Consider the following 23,504-nt stretch of genomic DNA (forward strand, 5'->3'; position numbering starts at 1 on the left):
GCGCTATTCGGCGCGCTACTGCCGACAATAACGGTGGTAACGTTATCGCCGGCAGCAAAGACACTGCCGACTCCGCCCCCTCACCGCCTCCCACTCTCCCCCTAACTTGCATGCTATCACACGCAAAAATGACCCCATAAGTTGTACCTGAGGCAATGGAGGGTAAATATTATCGAATATCTCCAATGGAGAATACAGATATCCCAGTGCCTTCAACCATTAAGAGAAGAATCTGCTAAACATGCCCTCAGCATCCGCAGTTTGTCATGCTGTTAATTACATACGGACCGATACAGTACAGTGCACTCCGATGGAGCGCACTGTTAACCCGCCATTGGACGCACGTTTTCCCTTACCCCTTATTCAGTAGGGGGAGGAAACGCATGTCCAACCCCCCTGAACCTAATAGCGCCCTCAACATGCAAATGCATGTTGATGGCCCTATTAGTTACTCCCGCGCGATTCAGTAAGTAAAATATGTGCAGCCAAGCCGCACATTTTGCTTTCAGAAATTAGCGCCTACCCAAAGGTAGGTGCTAATTTCTTCGGGCACCGGGAAAGTGCACACCGGGAAAGTGCACAGAAAAGCTTTTCTGTGCACCCTCCGACTTAATATCATGGTGATATTAAGTCGGAGGTCCCGAAGGGTAAAAAAAGTAAATTAAAAAAAAAAAAAATTGAAGTCGGCCGGCAGCTGTCGGGTCGAAAACCGAACGCTCAATTTTGCCGGCGTCCGGTTTCCGAGTCCGTGGCTGTCAGCGGGCTCGAGAACCGACGCCAGCAAAATTGAGCGTTGGCTGTCAAACCCACTGACAGCCGCCGCTCCGGGCCAAAAGGAGGCGCTAGGGACGCACTAGTGTCCCTAGCGCCTCCTTTTGCCTGTTTCTAAAGTCCTTTTGCCTGTTTCTAAAGTCCGCTCTCCCACGGACTTTACTGAATCAGCCCGATAGAAAGATGTGTGCATATATTGGGAACATGTTGAATTAACACAAGTTTGTTAATTCAAAAGTCATCATTCCGTGCCAATGTAGACCACAATACGTTTACTCCATATTTCTCATATTGAGGAACTATGTTAGTTTTACTCCATCTCCTCTCCGCGAGGTACCTTGTTTGTTTGTTTACCCTATCTTTTCTTAGCTGCCTATCGTTACCCCCTCTCCCAGTTTTGACTTCCCTGTTAAAATGTAATTTCCAAACTTAACCTGTTTACTGTGAACCGACATGATGTCCACAACGAATGCCGGTATATAAAAATGTTTAATTAAATAAATAAATAAATAAATAAATAAGTTTGAAACTTGTCAGCAGTAGTGAGCCAGCTGTGAGACACAAGCAATTGGCAATTGCAGACTTCCTAAAACCAGATCCAGGTCTTTGTATCTGGGGTATATTTGGCCACATATGCAGGTGCCTTTGTATAAAGATGAAATTTTTCCAAACGGACATCTCTCCATCCAGGAATTACATCAAAACAGTTTTTGGTTTGATTCAGGAGGTCTCTGAGGGACCAAACATTCTGCCTGCTTTCTCCATTCGCTCCAACATCTTCCCCTCCTCTCCTGTTCCCTTTAGGACAGGAAGAGGTGGGAACTAGAAGGAATGGGGCTGAATTAGGGAGCAGCGCCTCTTCTTTCACCTGCTCCGGCCTCACCCTCCTGTTGGCTGCAAGGGGAGGGGCTGGAGGCAGGAGCCCTGTAACTTTCTTCAAATGATTGAATTAAGGGGTGGGGAAGCTTCAGGGTCATTGATTCTGTGGCAGCCTGTCAGTTATGTGGCAACAAACTAATTGTGCGTTTTTCTTACAAGGGCCACAGAATAGTGGATGCCTAGGGGCATTACCTATTAGTAGGCAATGGTGCGTACTCTATCCTGTCCTAATGCCCAGTTTATTTTGCCATTCTATTGGGATGCTGTAGGCGGGTAATGCAGCTTCAGTGTTTGCCAAGCAAATGTGATGAAGTACCATTAGCAAAATTATATCAACACACCCTCCCTCCTGCTTCCTGCCCCACCCTCAAGAAAGTCCTCAAACAGGAGGATTTCCGCTGCATTCAGAAACTCTGGGACCAGTAGTTTTATTCCCATAACTGAGACTATCACCGGTGCAAAAACTGACAATGCAAATGTTAATGTCCTTCTTGTAAAAAGTAACATCGCCTGATCATTGCACATCCAAAGATAATCAGCAGATTTCAGACATTCTTCATTCACACAGTGTATTCCCGCCCTGCAAAAAAAAAAAAAAAAAAAAAAAAAAATATATATATATCTATACATATTCAGCTTGCTTCCTGCTGACTTCAATGGTTGCTGCACAAGAGTGTTTTCTGAGAATTGTTCCTGCTGTTTCAAAGCTATTGACAAAAGTACCAAGAGGAGTAGCAGCACAGCACAAAACTCTACCTATTGCGAGCAGTATTTCATTAGTGAAAGATCTTGTAGTTCTATGCATATTAAGGTGAATTTTAAAAGCCCGATGCGTGCATTAATTAGGGGATGCGAGATTATGTTGGGCTTGCATCGCCGAGCAGATTTTAAAAGCCATCCAGATACGCGCAAATGCCGCAGCGTGCACAGCTCAGAAGGTTTCAGAAAGGGGCATGGGCGTGGTCTGAGCAGGGCAGGGCTTGGACATTTCGGGGCATGAGGCTGAGATGTGCACGTAAATAATTACATGCGCCGTTGCGCGCCAATGTCCCCGTAACTTTACTTCTGCTATGGATGCCATATAAATTATAAAATAAATGGGAAGATATGCAGGGTTTTAATGGTCAGAGATAACTGGGGGGAGTGAAAACTATTAAACCGGTGTGGGGGGGGGGGGGAGGGTTTGGAAGACCTATCTCTTAACTGGGTGAACTGGGAACGAACTGGTAAAACTGAAAATGGCATCAGTGCAGATGCCTTTTTAAATCTCCCGATTTGTGCAATAGAAGTGGCATTTGCATGCACGTGTGTGTGCGCCCACACGTGCACGTGGCCAGGCTGTTTTATGACATGCACGGGTCGACGAATGCGCGCACATGTGCGCCCGCGCGTGAGTGTAAAAGTTACCATCAAGGTGTTTCTCTTTACCTCTCATTCAGCCACCTCTCCTGGGTGCGTGATCGAATATTTAAATGAGGGATTTATAGTCAGATAACAACCAACAAGGACTGAATGGCACAGGCTGGGTAAACAAATGTGCGTGGGAGTAACTTGCTTATTGCGGCGGTTACTACCCCTAACCAATTAAGCCTGATACTTCTCTTAGAAGCAGCTCCAGCGCTGCTCTCTACATTAATGGCGGGGGTGGAAGGAAATTAGAACCAAAAGGTTACTAAAAGCCAAGGCTTGCTGGGCAGACTGGATGGGCCGTTTGGTCTTCTTCTGCCGTCATTTCTATGTTTCTGTGTTTAAAAAGGAGGCGCTAGGGACAAATGTGCACCCCTAGCACCCCTAGCACCTCCACGGCAGCGGCTGTCAGCGGGTTAGGAAAACAGACGCTCAATTTTACGAGCATCTCTTTTCCTAACAAGCCCGCAGCACACTTTTTTTATTTTATTTTTTTTTTTTTACATTCTCATCCTTTTTGTTCCTTTGACTTAATATTGCCACGAGGTTAAGTTGGAGAAAGTACAGAAAAACAGTATTTTCTGCTTTTCTGTACACTTTTTGGGCTGCTCAGGAATTAATGCCCGCTCCGGCGATGTGTTAATTTCTGAGGGTAGAAACGTGCCGGTCGGGTGCAATTATTTTTTTTTTGGATAGGGGGAGAATAGCTAATAGCCTCATCAACGTGCATTTGCATGTGATGAGCGCTATTAGTTTCATGGGGGGGGGGGGGGGGGTGTCAGACTCGCGTTTTGGATGCTTTAATCCCTTTATAGAATAAGGGATTGTGGATGTGCATCCAAACCCACGTTCAACCATGGGTTAAATAGTGGGCTCGGCCGAGCGCGCTGTATTGCATCGGCCTGTGTTTGTGCTGGAACCGCAAATATAAATCAGGAAAGTAATCTGATAGACCGGATTGTCCTCAAATGAGGACCTAGTTCTGAGGATTGCTTGGGCCACCTGAAAAAAAAAAGATCTAACTGCTGCAAACAGAGCAGAAAAACTGGATCTTACATGCCTCAGTGCAGACCAGTGGAAAAGTAGTGGGAATCTTTGGGCAAACTGGTGCCTGTGAACGGTCACTCAGGATTCAGGAGCCTGCCAAGTAGTTGTGACCTGGATTGGCCACTGTTGGAAACAGGATACTGGGCTTGATGGACCTTTGTTCTGACCCAGCATGGCAATGTTCTTATGTTCTTATCAAATGTTAGAACTGATAAAATACTTCCGTTCACTGAGCTGGATAATAGAGGGTTCAGTCATGTGCTTCTAATTGTTCCTCATCTTTGTTAACAACAGAATTAAAATAGCACGAGGCTGGTGAAACCTGATAGACTAAGACATTTATAGCCTGATTTACTAAAGCTTCTCTCCCATTCTTATGTCTATGTGAAGAAACACTTAGTAAATCAGGCCCTTATTGAGAGAATGAGCATTCAAAGACCAGAGTTCACTTTCAGGCCGATACAGTAATGTCCGCTCTCCCGCTCAATGACGCTCAATTTTGCCGGCGTCGGTTCTCGAGCCTGCTGACAGCCACGGGCTCGGAAACCGGGACACTGGCAAAATTGACCTTTGGGTCGGCTCTAATTTCTGAAAGTAAAATGTGCGGCTTGGCTGCACATTTTACTTTCTGAATCGTGCACGAATACCTAATAGGGCCATCAACATGCATCTGCATGTTGAGGACGCTATTAGGTGCAGCGGGTTGGACGTGCGTTTTCCTCCCCTTACTGAATAAGGGGTAAGGGAAAACGCGCGTCCAAGAGCAGGCTGTACTGTATCGGCCTGTTTGTTAGATGCCAATAGCAGAAGTTGACCATGTATAGAAACATAGAAACATGACAGCAGAAAAAGACCATATGGCCTTTCCAGACTGGAAAGCTTTATAATTCTTATCATGCCCTCAAAGATCCTCTGTGTTTATCCCATGCTTTCTTGAACTCACATACTGCTTTCGTCTCCACCATCTCCACTGAGAAGCCATTCCATTTTTCCACTGCCCTCTCAGTAATGAAATATTTCCCGAGATTATTATACCCTCTTTCATCCCATGAATTCTAATTCTAGAGCCTTCTTTCTGTTGAAAAAGGCTCACCTCCTGTGCATGGAAACCTTTGAGATCTTTGAATGTCTCTATATACCTCCCCCATCTCGCCTTTCCTCTAGAGTTTACATGTTTAGATCATTAAGTCTGTCCCCACTGGCTTTAGAACAAAGCTGATCATTTTATTAGCCACTGTCTGGACCAACTGGTTATATCCTTTTGAAGGTGCGGTCTCCCGAATTGTACACAGTATTCCAAGTGAGATCTCAGCTAGGACCTATACAGGGGTAATATCACCTCCCTTTTTCTGCTGATGAATCCTTTTCCTATGCAGCCAAGCATCTTTCTGGCTTTTGCTGTCACTTTTTCCACCTCTTTGACCACTTTAAGATCATCAGATAAAATTATCCCCAGATCCCGCTCTTCTTTCGTGTTTAGAAGAATTTCATCTCCAATACTGTACCTTTCCCTTGGGTTTTTGTGGCCTGCAGACCCTAGACCATTCCTCAAGCTTTGCTAGGTCCCTCTTCATGTTTTCCATGTCTTCCTGGCTGTCTACTCTGTTGCAGGTTTTGGTATCATCGGCAAAAGACAAACCTTTCCCGACAATGCTTCGGCTATCGCCAACCATGTGCTCACCCGTCCATAAGATTTTATGAGTGTCTTGTAGAATCTAAAGTTTAGAATTCACCACACCTCTGAAATTTCTTCCTGGTATGGCAAAATTGGGGGAAGATCAGATATATCATTTTGTATAGGGGTTTTTAAGAAGTCTCGACGCATTGATAAGTATCATAATGCTGAAGTTCAACATGGAACTAAGTTGAATATTTTATAGATCTGATATCCCTTCAAAGACTTTGATTAGGGAATTTTAATGCGTTATATTATAGTACAGTCCACATTTTAACTTCCTCTCAAACAAGTTAGAAATACCTCTTCATTGTGAAAGCCCAATGTATTTCCGGTGAAATATATGACAGACACGGTTTCCGTCTCATTGTACATGCCACAGTAAATATTTTGCAAATTCAAATGCAAAGCATTTGAAGCTTATCTGGGGAAAGGTTAGTTGAGGACTGTAGTGTAACAATGAAGGGGAAAGCTTGCAGTAGGACCTCACACATAACGCTGCAGTTCCTTCATCACGCTGAGCCCTGCTTTCAAAGGAATAAAGAATCCCAGACAAATGATTTAGGGGTCGAATTCCTGGCAATGCATGTACAGAATATTCAACAAGAATCCACCTTTCTCTGTCCCTTGGGGGCAGAACATTTATCTAATAAACTTGATTGCTCTCTACTAATTCTAGGATGTGTGAGACCAACATCACTGAAGTCATTCTGTTTTATTTTCATATGAAAGTCCCTTTGGAGGTCCAGAAGGAAAGAAGGGGGAGGGAATCTGTACTTATGGAAATGACATTGGTACTAAACTGAGTAACGCGTATCCACACAGGCAGCCAGATGCACCAGATTTTATGCACTTGCGAATGGCTTCACTGGCTGGTTCTTCTCTGATATACATTTGACGTAAGGTGGGTAATCTTTGCACTGACTGCCACCCAGATAGACACCTGTCGTCACGCCCTCTGATGAGTGAGATTACCTTTTCCTTCACTGTACGGCGTTGCCTCGCATGGAAGCCGTCAGTGAATCAGGGCAAGCTGTAACTAGGAATTACCAGGTTTTGAGTCAAGGAATCCATGCATGTGGAAAATCCTTCCTCAGCAATTCCGTGTCCGGCCTGGAATCCGGTTGGGCTCTGTTATTAGGCTGCCAGGGTAAATTTATCCCTAATCCAATTGGAATGGAAAAGCATTAGGGTAGAAGAAGGAGTGACCCTCCTCTTCCCCTTGCTGTATATTCATCCCCTCACCCAATATGAAATCCATCGTGTCCCTGAGTGTGAGAGAGAGTGTGTGTGTGTGTATGTGTGTGTGTGAGTGTGTGTGTGTATATATGTGTGTGTGTGAGAGAGTGTGTGTGTGTGTGTGAGTTTGTGTGTGAGTGTATATATATGTGTGTGTATGTATGTGTGAGTGTGTGTGTGTATATATGTGTGTGTGAGAGAGTGTGTGTGTGTGTGTGAGTCTGAGTGTGTGTGTGTGCGCTCCGTGACAGTATTCATCAGTCATTGGCAGTGTACAAGAAATATTATCTTCTAATATAACAAGAGCCACCCCTAATAAGATGAACACATTTTCTTGAAAGTGATGCCAAAGGCAACTGTGGGACCCACAGATGTTACCGAATGAGTAGAGGGCTCAAAAAAAAAAAAAAAAAAAAAAAGATCCTGGGTTTAGGTTTTTGGGTTCTTGTGTTGGTAGCAGACAGCACTGCAGCCAGTCTGAAACCAAACTTCATCCACAGTGAAACTTTTGCAGGATCAGCAAAGGCCGAACGGACTCTGCTAAGTAGGTTTCTGAATCTACGTGGTGCGCAATCTTCAGAGGCTCTGATATCAATTTTATCACACCGCAGGGCAGTCTCCAGCTTGTAATCTCACTTTTCTGAAAGATAAAAGTGGAGGCATCCTGTTCACGTTGCAGCGTCTATAAGTGGTCGTGCCTTGCAGGTGGACCGTTTTCCTTTCCATGCTGCACTGTCTTGTTTTGCTGGTTAGATAAAAGCGTTGTCAGGTGCGAGAGAAACCCTGTGCCGTCCTGGGACGAGCCATTTCATCATGGGAATCACGTGCTAATCTCGGCGCTCATTCACTGGCGTGGGAGCCTTTTTTTTTTTTTTTATATGTCTTTTTTTTTTTTTTTCTTTTTAGACACTGCAAATGGATGTGAACAAACTGAACGCCACGCTGCTTCGGATTTTTCGTCAGGGGGTGGCTGCAGCTCTGGGATTCGCGCCACAGCAAATTCACATCAATCACCTTAACGTAAGAGATTAATCTGCTTGGATGCATTTTCAGACCACACAGGCTCCTTCCTCAGGTGCCTGAGGTTCACTCTCTGGGTATCACCTGATGGGGTCACATTTCTTCCTGTTTGGTTTTGCCGCAGGCACAGGAAATCCCAGCTCGCTCCCTGTGCAAGTTCAGTTCTCTGAATCTTTGCCTCGGGTTTTCCCAGTTAACCCGAGCTGACTTCAACCTGCTTCAAATTAACTCAAATTAAATAAAAAAAAATTTTTTTTTAAATTTAAATTTGTGTAAATATTTGCAGATATGAAATACTGGAAGATAATGCACATGTCTGAATAATCCAGATTTATGAATCTGCTAAACCGGGCTCAAGAGATCCGAATTGGGTTAATATGAAGAATCAGGTCTTGCCTTGAGCTGAGTGGATTTTTCCTGAGTCGGACCACGAAAGCCTTTGGATAGTTCCAAAGTGATTCGCAGCTGGCCCCTCGTCCCACTGATTCTCTGAGCCCTCCACCTGCATTGGTTAGCATGGGTCTGGGGTTTATCTGAAAAACCTCTGTCCATCCCCTCGTTGGGGGGGTCATAAGGAAATGTAAAGCAGTTCTTTTCCTCTCTATTTCCTTATCAAGACTTTTTTTTTTTTTTTTAAACTGACCAACAGCAAACCTAACTGCTGGCAAAATATTTTCCTTGCACTTATAATATTTTAATTTTACCAGGGAAAGAAGAATTGTGTTGAACTATATGTGTCTCCAGTAAACGGGAAACCAGACGCCGCGGATGCCCTGTCTTCTGAAGAGGTGCTGAACGCACTTAACATCAATATCTTGCACCAAAGATTGTCCCAGTTCGGGATTACTGACATCTCCCCCGAGGTGAGTTTTTCTTACAGGCTGTATGCCAGGTCCCCCAGCATACATTACACTGCCGTAAGAGTACAAAGGGTGCAGTCTGGAGTGTGAGTTAGCTCGTGTGCAAACCTGCATTTCAGTGTTACAGTCTGGTGCAAAATCAGACTTATAACCATGCAAACTAGCAAGCATCATTATGGCATGTACTGCTACAGCAGGCAAGTCCTGCCACAGTAATTAGGCAATGTCTGGGGCAAGACTGATACAACCAGAAGATGAGTGCACTTCATGACAGCTTTACAGTAGCGCTGGCAGAATTTTGCCAGGCGGAGAGCTGGATGCCAGTGTACGGTGTATTAAAAAGTCGCCGTACAGAGAGTGCACTGCCACTGTTAGCAACGCAGTCATTTGCACCTTAGATCAAGACTTCTTCCAAAAAAAAGAATTAAAGATCATAAGAAGTGCCAAGCTGGGTCAGATCAATGGTCCGTCCAGCCCAGCATCCTGTCTCCAACATTGGCCACTCCAGGTCGCTTGGAAATAGCCAGAGAATCACTTCCCCGTTTCTTGTTTCTAGATGTAGGGGATGGGGATCCACGAGCTTGCCCGGCTAATACTTGCTAATCAGAAACTTGTCCAAACCTTTTTTTTTAAACTCAGCCATGCTAAAGTTTTGACGGCATCCTCCTAAAACAAGTTCCACGGCTTAATTGAGCATCGACTGACAAAAAGTACTTTCTCCGGTTTGTTTTAAATCTGCTATCGGTTAAGTTTCATGGAGTGTCCCTCAGTCCTTACGCTATTTGAAAGGGCAAATACCATGCTCCGGTTATCTGTTCCACCTCACTCATGATGTTATAAAGCTCGGTCGCATCCCCGCTCAGCCATATCTTCTCCAGCCTTTTTAACCCTTCCTTCAGAGCCGTTCCATCCCTGCCGTCGTTTCTGTCGCTCTTCTCTGCGCCTGTCCTGCTTCCACTGTACCTTTTGTGAGATGTGAGGGGGGGTGGTGGCCTCTGCTATCCTGAACCAGCTCACGGGTGATGCTCATGTCCGGGCAGTCTCGTTTAAAAGCACGTGTGGGACCTATGTCAGTGAGCAAGGCCCGAGCCTGTGCCCACCGCTACTTCCAGCACGGATGTTTGATACCTGTGGGCAGTTTTGTCCGGTGTCTGTTTTCGTCCCGAGAGATCTTTAATTGGCTGCACTTGCTGACATTTTTTTGCATGCATTCTGCCCGTCGCCCGAGCACCAGAATAACTAAAATGCAGGCGTGCGGCAGAGGAACTTAGGATGTTCTAAGTATGCATTGCAAAGCGTGTCCAGTAATCATGAAACTACTAATGCGTGTCTTCCCTTGTCCGCATGCCAAAAAAAAAAAAAAATGCCACTGTTAAACTACTGAACTAGAAATCTGCCAAGCTACATTTAAAGTTTAAAAGTTGCAACAGGCCACAATTGTACGGTACACGGATTGCATAGAAAAATGTCAAACAGCAGAATGCAGGACTAAGTGTGTCAATAACAAACGATTGAAAAATTAGGAAAACCTGTCAGTAAAATCAATGAGTTTCAAATTCAGGAATCTGAACCCTTGCCGCTCGCATACAGGCAACCTGTCCTAACGAGTCATTTCGGGTTAGGAGCCGAATAAAGTGACGCTGCTCAGTTTATTCACATTGGGGCCGTTGCAAAAAAAGTTGCACATGCAGAGGTTAGGGAAATGGACATGGATAAATTCAGCGTCCATTCTCCCAGCCTGAATCGCGGCTCCAGGAGCGTATAAATCAATATTAACGTGTCGGGCACTTAATATTCATTTATTCCCTCCTTCACTTATTGCTCATTGGTCCCTTTGCTGTCACATGTCAGTGAAAGGACCAATCACCTTTCAGAAGGCTGCTCCAGGCAGGTGTTAATTTCTGATCTCTAAAATGTGTGTCCTAGATGCACGTTGTTTTTTTTTTTTGCATTGGGAGTGAACAGCTAATAGCTATCAGTTTCACTCCGCGCTGGACGTGCGTTGTAGAGGCGCTAATCCCCTTATTGCATAAGTGGATTAATTAGCGCCTATACAACCCGGGTCCAGCTGTGGGTTATACAGTCTTGCATCAGCCCCATCATGGGTGGGGGGAGAAGTGGCCTGGTTCTCCTTTAACTCAGTTGCTGAAAAAGGAGACGATTTGAAAAACCCAAGAAGGATCTTGGTATGTGTCAGTTTACAGTGGTGCGTATTGAAGTGGGGCAGCCTTGCTTAGATTTGCAGGGCTTGCTCAGAGAGTGGGGTTAACAGAACCAAACACCCCCCACCACCACCACATCAGAGATGCAGATAAATTGTATAGAGTTTATAACCAACATTTCATGCAGTCCTTGGATCATCTCTAGGCTTGCAGCATCTCCATTGATTTTATATTGTCACGTAAGTGGTGGGGCAGTTTTCGAGTGTGTCAGGCAGTGGCATGGACGCACAGCTCTCTCGTGATCCCAACTGCTTTCCTACCTAAGAAGAGGTTTTCTTTTTTTTTTGCTACCGGGAATATCAGATTAGATCCTTCCTAGCCAGGACAAGTATTATGAACTGAGGCCTCGGTTAGCTCTGGTTATGGTGGCCTGGCCCCCACCCTTCCCCTTGAGTCACACGGGGTGAGCGTTGGCGGCTGCTGCTGCTGCTGGAATAATTCACTTCGGTTAGACAGACCTCAGATGAACAGTTTTACAAATTTCCTCTAAGCACCTGTCATTGGCTCCTGTCAGAGACAAGATAACTGGTTTAGAAGGGCCTTTGGTCTGTCCCTCACCTCGGCTGTTCGAATCTAACCCGAGCTGGCACTCAGACCCCAAGGAACAAAGGGTTAAATTATCATTAGGGTGACTTATCTGGCAATGTACGCACACACCTATCAGCCCACACAAGCCCTTACCCAGCTGGTTTTTCAAAGGCAAGGTAAGTCGTGCAATTGCGTTTCAACATTGGCTTGTTGTGCAGCTAAGATGTACACGATGTGCGTGTTGTTAGCGGCATCCTGACTGCATGCATGCATTCTTTAAAAATTGAAACACACGTGCAGCTTCCAACCGTGAACTCTGAATTACCCCCATATGCCTCTTTTCTATTTGGCCAAAAGGACCTGCGTTGTGAAAAATGCGCGTGTACTTTTCGGCTGCTGAAAACCCACGTAATCCGGATCAGGCTGCTCCAGGTGGCTTTTCTCTATTTTTAAATCGGCGTGAAAGGTCCCCCAGGCCTTTGAGAATGTACCCCGTCGTGTTTTGATGATAGATGCCACTGTTTAGGGATAAGTAAAGGTTGCCCTGTGTCCAGCAGAGGAAGAGCACGTACCCTCTCCTCAAAAACTCTACAGACAGGAGCGAACTTTTTTCGGAAGGTCGTACGGCATCCTTGTAGGCTGTGAGACGTCTTTATAAAGACCGAATTAAAAACAAACAAAAAAAGTTATTGAAGTGCATGAGGTTTCAAGCCCACCCAGGTCCCCCCGCTCACGCACTGTGACCTATTTCTTTGCTGGTCTTTTAAGAGGTTATCAGAAACCGCAAGGATACCGGTTTCCTCTAGGACCAGACCGGGTACTGGAAGGAAACATGAAAATCATTTGAAACGTGGCAGAGAGCGCATGGGGGGAGAGGAGAGGGGAAGGCTGGGGGCGCTTGTTTTCCCGTTCAACGGATACCTCCCCTGCTGAGCCCGATTGCTCGTTCCTGCCGTCGCGCGCGCATCGCCCGCAGACGGTGGGCAGAGCCCTCGTCAACGTGAATGGGGTGGGGTGTCCCGCTTATGCTCGCGCCCCGACAGCTTGTGCCGAAGGGCGGGGGAGGACAGGAAACGCGGCCGGGCCCCCGGGGCCTTCAGATTTCCCTAAATAATATAAAAGCAGACGAAATTACTGGGGGGGGGGGGAACAAGGTTCCGGTGGGGGGCTGATGATGCAACAAGACGACGGTGAGCTGGAGCACGCAGAACCGAATCGGGCAAGCGGGCTGGGCTGGGGGGGGGGGGGGGGGCGAGGATGAGGATGATGGCCGCACGCAGTCATCGGCTCTGGCTTTCAATCGGATCGGTACGAGGGCTGGGCTGGGCTTTGCCCCGCGCCTCGACAAAGCAGGGAGTAGCGGAAAAGTACGGCACGGCGAGAGGAGGGTTGGGTTCTTCGGGAGCCCCCTCCGCTTGCGGGATCCCCTGCGTGTCGCGCTCTTCATTTTATTCCTTCTGCACCTGTTTCCACTCACGTTGTAAAAGGTACTGCAGGGAGGGAGGGAGAGAGAGGGAGGGAGGGGAGGGAGGATTCTCCACACCAGCAACGCGTGTAGGTGTTGTGGGAGGGGATGGCAAAGCAGAGTGAGGCGCAGCCAGGATAAACAATTTCCTTATTGCTCATACGAGCATTTGCCTTCGTGCCCGACGGGCCGGCTGGTTTCCCCAGGGAGGGCACGAGAGCCGTTGGCTTAGGTTGAGGACGCACCTAAAAGTTGCGGTGAAGAGGAGCCCTCCGACTTGGGGGGGGGGGGGTCCAACCTCAGTCTCGGGGACTTAGGGCGCCGCGGGTTGCCGGAGGCGAGCGCCACCTTCGCGACAGAGCGGGCGAAAGGGCATTGTCACCCGCAAGGGGGCTTTCTCCTCTGCCCGGACCACTGGATAACTATTTTTTTTTTTTATATCTTTATTCTTTTAGAAAAATGTTCTACAGGGTCAGCATGAAGCCGATAAGCTATGGAGCATGGAAGGATTTTATGCAGTTGTCATATTTCTTAGCATCTTTCTCATTATTGTAACGTGTTTAATGGTAAGTCAACACTTTAATTTTCTTCCTAACAGTTAAGGCATGACTGATCACTATCCTGCAGCTCAAGGTTTTAGTTTTTGTGTGTGTGTGTGTGTGTGTGTGTGTATGTACTTAGATACAGAAATATACATACATACATGCACACCTATATATATATCGGTATATAAAATGATGTAAACATTGAGAGGTAAATTTTCAAAAGCTCACTCGAGATTTATGCAAGTAAAATACAGAGTTCCAGGGGGACGTCTACCATGTGCACTTCATTGGATTTTCAGCTGAGTGAAACTGAGTGCACTTCATTGGATGCACTTCATGTGCACTTCATTGGATTTTCAGCTGCATGAGTTCCTGACAATACCTAAATCTGGCCCCATTGGAAAGGGAGAGGCGAGGGGAGTTTTGGGTGTCTTATGAAACATTTTTTTTTTTTTTTTTTTAGTAAAGTTACGCAAGCAAACAACTCGCCGTTTGCCTGGCTCGGTCTCTGCCCAGCTAAAGTGGCAGGCGCGTATGTTCAGCCTCCTTAACAGCCCAGATGTTCAGGGAGCAGAAACCCGAAGGGAAGAGAAACGTGCTCGTCTCCCTCTGACAGAGACATAAATCTGTCTGTGTTTCATTATTTCACCCACGCACCAGGACCATGCTGTTCACATCCAGAGGACCTCCCGTCACCAGTAGCTCGGCAGCTAGAGCAGGGGCTGCCACTTCACTCTCAGCCCATCGCACAAACAGATGGAGTCCTGGGGTTTGTTTTTTTTTGCTCCATTGCATGCAGGGACTTGCAGTACTGATTTTTCCCATTGATTTCCCTAAGGCGGGGGTTTTTTGAACCTTCTCTCCTCTGGTGCCCTCTGAAGCAGTTTTTTTTTTTTAGAATATCCGCTGTGAGCCGACACGAAATACTTCTGCCAAGGCATTTAAGGGCAAATTTCCTGCACATGCATGTCATGCATGTTCACTGCAGCTATCCTGAAAACCTAACTGGCTTGGGCGGGGCCGAGGGGGGCGTGGGACTCAAGCAGAGGGTTAAAAACTCCTGCTCTTCAGAAAATCAGAACCGTACATCCATGCATGGGGGGCAAAACCAGGGCTGGGGTGAGAAGGCAATTCTCTGGCTGTCCCGGACGAGGATCACTTTCTCCTGTGTCGGCCTCCCCCATGCACCTAACGAGTCTCAGAGCGACTATGGTCAGGCTGCTGTGGGGTGATACCCCTGGTGTGGCAAGCAGACGCCCTACAATTGCAAAGGTATTTTTCAACAGTGGAGTTTATCAATACGAGCTTCATTTTGCTTGTTTTTTTCCCTTTAAAAAATAGAAATTTTCATGCACTTTGTACTTTTTTAGCAGCGTTTATTTTTCCTGTTTACACTACGCTGAACAGCCTAATGAGCTTTACTTTCTTTGGGGCCGATGCATGCAGTGCGCTCAGCCGAGCGCACTGTATAACCCCTGGTTAGACGTGGGTGGTATAGGCGCTAATTAATCCCCTTATGCAGTAAGGAGATTAACGGCTCCACAACGTGTACAACGCGGAGTGAACCTAATTGCGCTCATTACATGCAAATGCATGTGATTGAGGCTATTAGCTATTCACTCCACATGCAAAAACAAAATGTGCATCTAGGATGCACATTTAGCGATCAGAAATTAACGCCTGCCCGGAGCAGGCGTTAATAGCTAAGCGCTCCTTAAACCAGTACAGAAAAGCAGAAAAAAAACTGCTTTTCTGTCCTGCTTCCTTCTTAATATCATTGCGATATTAAGTAGGAGGAAAAACTAAAGTAAAGAAAGTTAAAAAAAAGAAAGTTAAAAAAAAAATACCCACCGGCAGTCGGGTGCAGGAAACAGGTACTCAACTGACGAGCGTCCATTTCCCGAACGCCCTGGCTGTGCGACGTTCAGGAAAACCGGCGCCGATAAACTCAATGTTGCTTTTCCTAGCCGGCAGAGGGCCGACGCACTCGGGCTCTCCTTGCTAACGCGACCCCCTAATTTAAATATTGCATGGCGCGTTAAGAAAGCGGGCGCCGACTGTTCAGCGCCTGCTTTCTGCGCCAAAATATTGCATTGGCCCCTTTGTGTGTGGGACAACCCTTATCAGTTCAAGTAAGGATATTTTTTTCTTAAGCAGGAGGTTTAATTCTCTTGACTTGACAATGGTTGTTACATCAGGGAATCCCCAGGTAGAAGGCCAAAGAGGAACCATCCTCAGTTCATGGCTTGGGGATGTAGGCTAGAGAGCCATGCTGTCGTGTTGTGTTGTGTTGTTGCTCAGAGGAGCAAGCAGCTACCTGCGAACCAAGCGGCATCCTTTTAGCCCAGCCTACAAAGCATAAGCCCATAAAATCAACAGCAGTCCAGCTCTGCAACAACTGGTGGTCGAGTTTGCCTCCATATTGCACACCAAGATCATTTAGTGTGACTGCAATACAAAATGTGTATTTTTATTAAAATGTAAACCTCTGAGGTCCATATTCAATAGGCTGGCAAGTGGGTAATTTATCCGGATATTTGGCAAAACATATTCAAAAAAAGGTTTCCACTGACTATCTGAGTACAGTTATCCAGATACCTTTAAGCCTGCTATTTGTGTGTAATGCACAGATTTATCCGGATAGCGCCCAACATGGCAATAGCCAACTAAATATGTTAGCCCACTCTCGCCCTGCCTGCAGTCCCTCCCTCTTATTCTCTGGATACCCAGGTCCATATAAAAAGTTACCCAGGCAAATGGGGTATATCTTAAAGGGCATAAATCTTTTGAATATGGACCCCTCGGTGTTTGGCTTTATTTCTCTAAACCCTCTTTACATCCATGATTGCACTTACAGTTAGAAAATATGCAACTTCCTGCGCGTAGGAATCAAATAAGATGTTGCAAAAACAAACGAATACAAAGCGAAGAACATGGAAGGAGCTCATCCGCAGATGAAAAGTTTTCACCGAATGGGCTGCTCCCTGTTTCCACCTATGAAGTGAACAAATGATAGGACTTAAGTGCTTAAAAGGTGAATCTTAAAAGCCCGACGCGCGCATTGATTAGGGGGCGCGCGAATACGTCGGGCTGGCGTGCACCGAGCGGATTTAAAGAGCCGCCCGGACTACGCGTGTATCTCCCATAGCGCACGCATCTCGGAACTTCTTGAAAGGGGGTGGGGGTAGCATGGGGGGCATGGGCGGGGCATGGGCGTTTCGAGACTTGAACCAGGAATTTGCGCGTAAATACTCGGGTGATCCTACGTGCGCCGGGATCCCCAGCCGCCTAACTTCACTTCTGCTATGGATGGATCTGACCCTTGGCCTGGCCCGGACTATTCTTGCTAGCAGTCTGCCCCGACTTTGGCCCGTCTCTGACTCTATTAGCCGGCTACCTGCCCTGACCCTGGTGTTTCTCTGGCCTCTAGCTGTCACTGTCACCCTAGGGACCAGCCAAAGTCCTGTGGGCCACCAGAACCCAAGGGCTCAACTTGCGGGGGAGGTGGCTGGTAAAGGTGAAGTTTCAGACTGACCCGATGCAGGGCGCGTTCGCCAGCTGCCGGTGCAGGCTTCAGGGGTTCGCCCTTGAGGCTGCGTCAACTACGCCGCAGCACTAAGGGCTCACACACCTGCTGCAGCCAAGTTCACGCCACAGGCCCTTTAAGTGTGGAGCTGCCGGGCGCACACATGCATACGGGAAGCTGGCAGAAGTGGCGGTCAGCGGTGCCGTGTGGAGCAGCGTCCTGGGCCTTGCTGCTGATGGTGTTTCTGCCACGCGAGGACTGGCAGTTGCATGCAAGCCACAGCAAACTTGTCAGCATCTGGAGTGAGCATTGCGGCTCGCGGGCCCTATCCACGAGCCGTGAATCCTAACACATGAACATAGAAATGCTTATTAACGGTCAGTTCCAAAAGAATGGGTGGATAGCCAAACAAGGTTCAACAGGAGCTCTGGTTCAAGGGTGTAGCTGAAGAAATACGTACCTAAAATAGACATTAATCACACATTGGGGGGATCCAAGGAGTCTTAAGTGTGGAACGAGGGAAATGAGAGGGAAGAGAAAACATATACAAAGCCACCAAAGGATAAGAGTAATAAAATAACTTCTTAAACAAGTATAATAATTTATAGACTTTCACATTGGTCTGCCTAGAGTGCTACAGGCACTTGCACTGGCCCTGTGCATGAGGATCTGCACTCCCTATCCACCCCCCCCCCCCCGCTAATCTTGAGAAATCAATAGTTCCGGGTAAGACTATTCTTGACTGCTGCCTGCCCCAACCTTGGCTCTCCTCCGACTCTCTTAAGCCTGCTGTCTACACATCCTGGTGTGTCTAGTTGTTACCTCTCCCCTAGGGACCTGCCTAAATCCTGCTAACGGCCAGAATCCAACAGCTCGATCTGCGGAGGAGGTGGCAGGTTGACGTTGGAGCTCCAGGCCGTCCTACTACAGGGCACGTTCGCCAGCTGCCGACGTAGGCCTCAAGGCTTTGTCAACTACGCTTAAGGGCTCCCATACCCCCTTATCCCTTACAAAAGTACAGAGCAGGGTAACCAAAGTGATAAAGGGGATGGGAAAAAAACAAACTCCAACAAAACTAAAAACTAAGCTTTATTTATAGAACAGGACCAAACAGTCCATCCAGTCTGCCCATCAAGCTTTTGGTAGCGTCTGCCGTGCCATACAGGTCACCCGCATACTTATTTTCCCAGACCATCAAAGTTGGGGCGCTCGTTGGTTGCTGTCTGAATCCTATTCCCCGTTACCTCCTGCCGTTGAAGCAGAGAGCAATGTTAGAGTTGCATCAAAAGTATCAGGCTTATTGGTTAAGGGTAGTAACAGCTGCATCAGCAAGTTACTCCCATGCTTATTTGTTTTCCCAGACTAAAATTCAATGTCCTTGTTGGTTGCTGTTTGAATCTAATTCCCCTTTACCTCTTTTGCCCCCTGCTGTAAAAGCAGAGAGCACTGATGGAGTTGCATCAACAGCATGAAGGTTATTGGTTAAGGGTAGTAATCACCACACTAGCAAGTTACCCCCATGTGCTCTTTACTTCATTCCCATCCTTGAGCCTTTACGGATCCACAGTGTTCATGTCATGCCTCTTTAAAAACTTTCCCCGTTTTTGTCTTCACCACCTCCTCTGGAAGGGCATTCCAGGCATCCACCACCCTCTTGTTGCAGATCTTAGTATCATCCTTAAATAGACAAACTTCACCTTCTATCCCTTCTGCAATGTCACTTACAAAGATACTGAACAGAACCAGCCCCAACACCGATCCTTGTGGCGCTCCACTTAACACCACGCTCTCTCTTCAGAGAAGATTCCATTTATCATTACACACTGTCCTCTATCTGTCAGCCAGTTTGTAATGCACGCCACCACCTTGGCGCTTACTCCCAAGCTTCTTATTTTATTCACAAGCCACCTATGCGGGACCATATCAAAAGCTTTGCTGAAATCCAAATAGATCTCATCAAGCGCTCTTCCTCGATCCAATTCTTTTATTCACCCAATCAAAAAAAATCGATCAAATTTGTCTGACAGGACCTTCCCCTGGTGAATCCCTGCTGCCTCTGGTCCAGCAATCCTCCTGACTGTAGATAGTTCACTATCCTTTCCTTCAGCAGAGTCTCCATTACCTTTCCCACCACCGAGGTGAGGCTAACCGGCCTGTACTTTCCTGCTTCCTCTCTGCTCCCACTCTTGTGAAGCGGGACCACCACTGCTCTTCTCCAATCACTCGGCACCACTGCTGTTTCCAGGGATCTAGTGAACAGGTCACTCAGTGGACTCACCAGCACATCTCTGAGCTCCCTCAGTATCCTGGGATGAAACTCATCCCGCCTCATGGCTTTGTCCACTTTCAGTTTTCCTAGCTCTTCCCATACATTCTCTTCTGTAAACGGAGTTTCATCTATGGTCTTGTCAACCAACAATGGTCCTTCTCCAGGGTCTTCTATAGTGAACACAGAACTGAAGTATTTGTTGAATATTTCTACCATTTCTTCATCTCTCGCCACACAATGCTCCTCATCACTTTCAGTTTCACTATACCACTTCGGGCCTCTCTCCTTTCTCTGATATATCTGAAAAATGTTTTGTCATCTCTCTTTACCAATTCTTTCTTCCACCTGACTTTTTGCTTTCCTTATTTCTTTTTTTGTCTCCCTCAGTTTTGACAGATATTCTTCCTTGTGTTCTTTTTTTTGGGATCCTTTATACTTCTTGAACACTGTTCCTTTTGCCTTAATTTTTTCAGCCAGCTCCTTTGAGAACCAGATTGGTTTCTTTTCCTCTTACTTTTGTTTCTTTTTCTAACATATAGATTTGTTTCCTTTGTAATTGCTCCTTTTAATTTGGCCCACTGTTCCATCTCTCACATTTTCTTCCAGTCTTCTAGTTCTGCCTCCAGGTACGTCCCCATTTCGACAAAGTCTGTATTTTTGAAATTAAAAACTTGGGTCTTTGTGTGACTTCGCTGTATCCTATTTGTGATATCGAACCATACTGTCTGATCACTACTGCTCAGGTGAGCCCCTACCCAAACATCAGAGACATTATCCCCATTAGGAAGCACTAGATCACGGATCAAACCTTCCCTTGCAGGTTCCATTACCATTTGTTTGAGCATCCACTTTCTTTCTACTTCTTGTAGATTCCGCAGAAGGGATGCTCCAATCCACATCTGGAAGATTTCCAATGAGCAACACTTCTCCCTTCTTTCCCAACTTTTGGATGACCTCCATCAGATCTCTTTCCAGTTCATCCATTTGGGTTGGAGGCCTGTAGAGCACACCAGAAAAATGGAAGCACCATCTTCTCTTTTTAGGATGGTCCATAATGCTGCTTCTTTACCCCTTGTCCCTTGCAATTCAGTTGCTTGGATATTGTTTTTGACATAAAGAGCCACTCCTCCCTCTTTTCTGCCCTCTCTGTCCTTCCTTAACAAGTTATAGCCCAGGTTGGCTGCATCCCAGTCATGAGACTCAGTGAACCATGTCTCTGTAACAGCAACAATGTCCAATTCCGCCTTTATCATTAGGGCCTGCAGGTCTGTTCAGCTTGGAGAAGTGACAGCTGAGGCAGGTATAATAAAGATCTATAAAATCACGAGTGCAATAGAAAGGCTAAATGTGAATTGGTTGTTTACTCTTTCAAAAAAATACAAAGATTTGGGGATACTCCATGAAGTTAGTAAGTAGCACATTTAAAACAAATTGGAGAAAATATTTTTTACTCAACACACAATTAAACTCAAACTATTTGCTGGAGGATGTAGTAAAGACAGCATAGCTGGGTTTAAAAAAGGTTTGGGCAAGGAGGAAAAGTCCATAAACGGTTATTAACCAGGTAGACTTGGGGAAAGCCACTACTTATCTCTGGGCATTAGTAGCATGGGATCTCTCTGCTATGTGGGATCCTGCCAAGTACTTCTGACCTGGATTGGCCTTTGTTGGAAACAAGATTCTGGGCTTCATGGACTCTTGTTCTCACCTAGTATGGCAATTCTTATGTTCTTAAATTTATAAACAAAATAAAATAAAATAAAACACACAAAATTAAAAATTGTTCACAAGAAGCAGGGTGGTTTTTTTGGGGTTTTTTTTGCATGTTTTGCGGAAATGGAGGTGAAACCATAGTAACTAAGAGTCTGATTTTAAAAAGCATTTGCACGCTTAAAAATGGGTTTTACACATGTAAACAATTTACTCGTGTAAGTGGGCTTTTGAAAATTGCTACAATAGTAGTTACATTTACACGTGCATATCCTTTTGAAAATTACTTCCCTAGTGAACGATGGCAGATAAATACCAAAATGGTCCAACCAGTCTGCCCAGCAAGTTTGGATTTTTTAAACTTTTTATTTTTTAATAAAGGGTAGGGGCAACTGCCTTCTGTTAAGGGTAAGCAGCAGTGGTCCACACTGCCTACTTGACGGGTAATCTTGGGTCTTTGCGTGACTTCTCCGTATCCTATACCCACTGAGCACATATCTGCGCAACGGTCAGCCTCCAGGATCACGAGGCCATGCGGCCCACACACTATCTATACACAGAGAGAGGCGAGAAACACCCTTCCCCTCCAAAGGAATCCCATAAAGCACTTTCCAGACTCGTTAGTGACGTTGCTGTTTCTATCCTTCGTTTCCAGGGAGTTAAAAATGCTTTCGCGTGCGCCTCTTTGCAATAAATGTAAAAAAAAAAAGAAAAATGTTTGGATGCTGAGGGCTTTGGTTTAAGCAGTGTGTTAAAAAATTAGAACCTCTGGTGGCGGGCAGGAATGCCTGAGCTGGGATAGGGGCTGCCTCAGAGCTGATCTATTCATCTTTACCCACTGCAGGCAAAGACTGACACTTTTTCCAGTCATTCAGTGGATTTTTCAAGTGGATCCAAGCGTGGCATTGTCAGATATTTGAGATAAAAACAAAGAAAGTACTTTAGCATTTCCAGCAGGCGGTACACCTTTCCACTCCTATTTTTTTGTCTTAATAATTTTTTTTTTGGCTCTCTCGTCCGTTTCTCTAGCAAGCTACCATTCTCTCGCACCGATGGGAATCTTTTGAGAGCTGAGAACCAAACCAACTACATTGATTGCTGTTATATTTTTTTTTTTGAATCAAAAAAAAAAAAAGAATGAAACCTTTTGTGAGAACGCCCACCACGAATTGTGAATGTCGTGTACAAACTGGATTTTTATTTTTTTTTTTCCCTTTGCTCTGCCTTGTAGGTGGGGAAAGCGCTGATGTGCCTTAACGTTCTGTCTCCGCAGGTCCTTTACAGATTAAAAGAAAAGATTCAGTTCTCGCAGGGCGAGGATAAAGAGAAAAACCAGCAGATCCACCTGTCGCCTCTCCCGGTACAGGCGACACAGTGCGGGGCGAAGCGGGCCGGCAGCATGGTCCAGCCCGAGCCAGCCTCCAAAGCTGTAAACATCATCGTGGGTCCCCCGGGCAGGAGCACCGCTGATGCTAAGCCTCCTGTTCCTGCCAGCCCTTCTCCTTTCAAGATGAAACCCGTGGGTCTTCAGGAAAGGTAGGATGCTCCCTGTCTTCTGACACCACGCCACTCTGGAGTATTTAAAAGGGGGGATGGGGCAGGAATTTGAAAATTGCCGACCAAGGTGCACCTGGAATGCAACAATAGGGACTGGCCTGCAACGCTGGGTCCCCGTTGCTTGGGTGTGCATTTCTTTGCTGCTGCACCACAGTTGGTCAATGTGATGCAACCTTAAAACTTTCACATTTCCACCAAGAAAGTGGGTTTGTTTGTTTTTTTTTTTCATTATTATTAATTAAACTAACTCTGGGATACCAAAGACTATTAACTGAGTTTCATTTACTGTAGTTTGGATTTGAAATCTTTTTTTTGGTTCTCCATAGTTTTTGAGTTCCAGAAAAACAGTTAACAGAACCAAGCTGGCATCCGTTTGATAAGGGGTAGATTTTCAGAGGGATCTAGTCAGCTAACTATGGAGAAAGCAGCCAGGATCCCTTACACTGAAAATGTTTCCCTGCTCTGTAGGTGAACATAATCACCTAGTTTCACTCAGCCTCTGTATTTAGCCACTCAAATTGTAGGCATTCCAGAGGGTGGGGTTTGGTCGAAGAGGAGAAGAAACATTGCTGGCTAGCACTAATTATCAGTGCTCACATGATAACTTAGTAAAAATCAGCAAATAAGGACTAATTGGCCCTGCCTACACTGCTGAGGCTCTGGTCATCACCTTTCCTTACCTCTTCCCACCACCTTTTTGTCATTAGCTGGGGGGGATGTAGCCAAGCCGTCCTGTCCCCCCTGCTACCTCCTCCCAATTACACGGTACCACCCATCTCTTCTG

General features: G+C 46.1%; 1 protein-coding gene across 1 annotated transcript in view; it reads left to right on the forward strand.

Moving 5' to 3' along the window:
* PTPRR (protein tyrosine phosphatase receptor type R) overlaps window positions 1-23,504 on the forward strand; it is a 168,813-nt gene that overhangs the window by 70,772 nt on the left and 74,537 nt on the right. Inside the window, exons 3-6 of the mRNA XM_029597182.1 lie at window positions 7,925-8,038; window positions 8,746-8,901; window positions 13,569-13,679; window positions 22,437-22,699. Of these exons, the coding sequence (XP_029453042.1) occupies window positions 7,925-8,038; window positions 8,746-8,901; window positions 13,569-13,679; window positions 22,437-22,699 (644 nt within the window). The remainder of the gene's footprint in view (window positions 1-7,924; window positions 8,039-8,745; window positions 8,902-13,568; window positions 13,680-22,436; window positions 22,700-23,504) is intronic.

The sequence above is a fragment of the Rhinatrema bivittatum genome, chromosome 4 (genome assembly GCF_901001135.1).
Source record: "Rhinatrema bivittatum chromosome 4, aRhiBiv1.1, whole genome shotgun sequence".
In the NCBI taxonomy this organism is placed as follows: Eukaryota; Metazoa; Chordata; class Amphibia; order Gymnophiona; family Rhinatrematidae; genus Rhinatrema; species Rhinatrema bivittatum.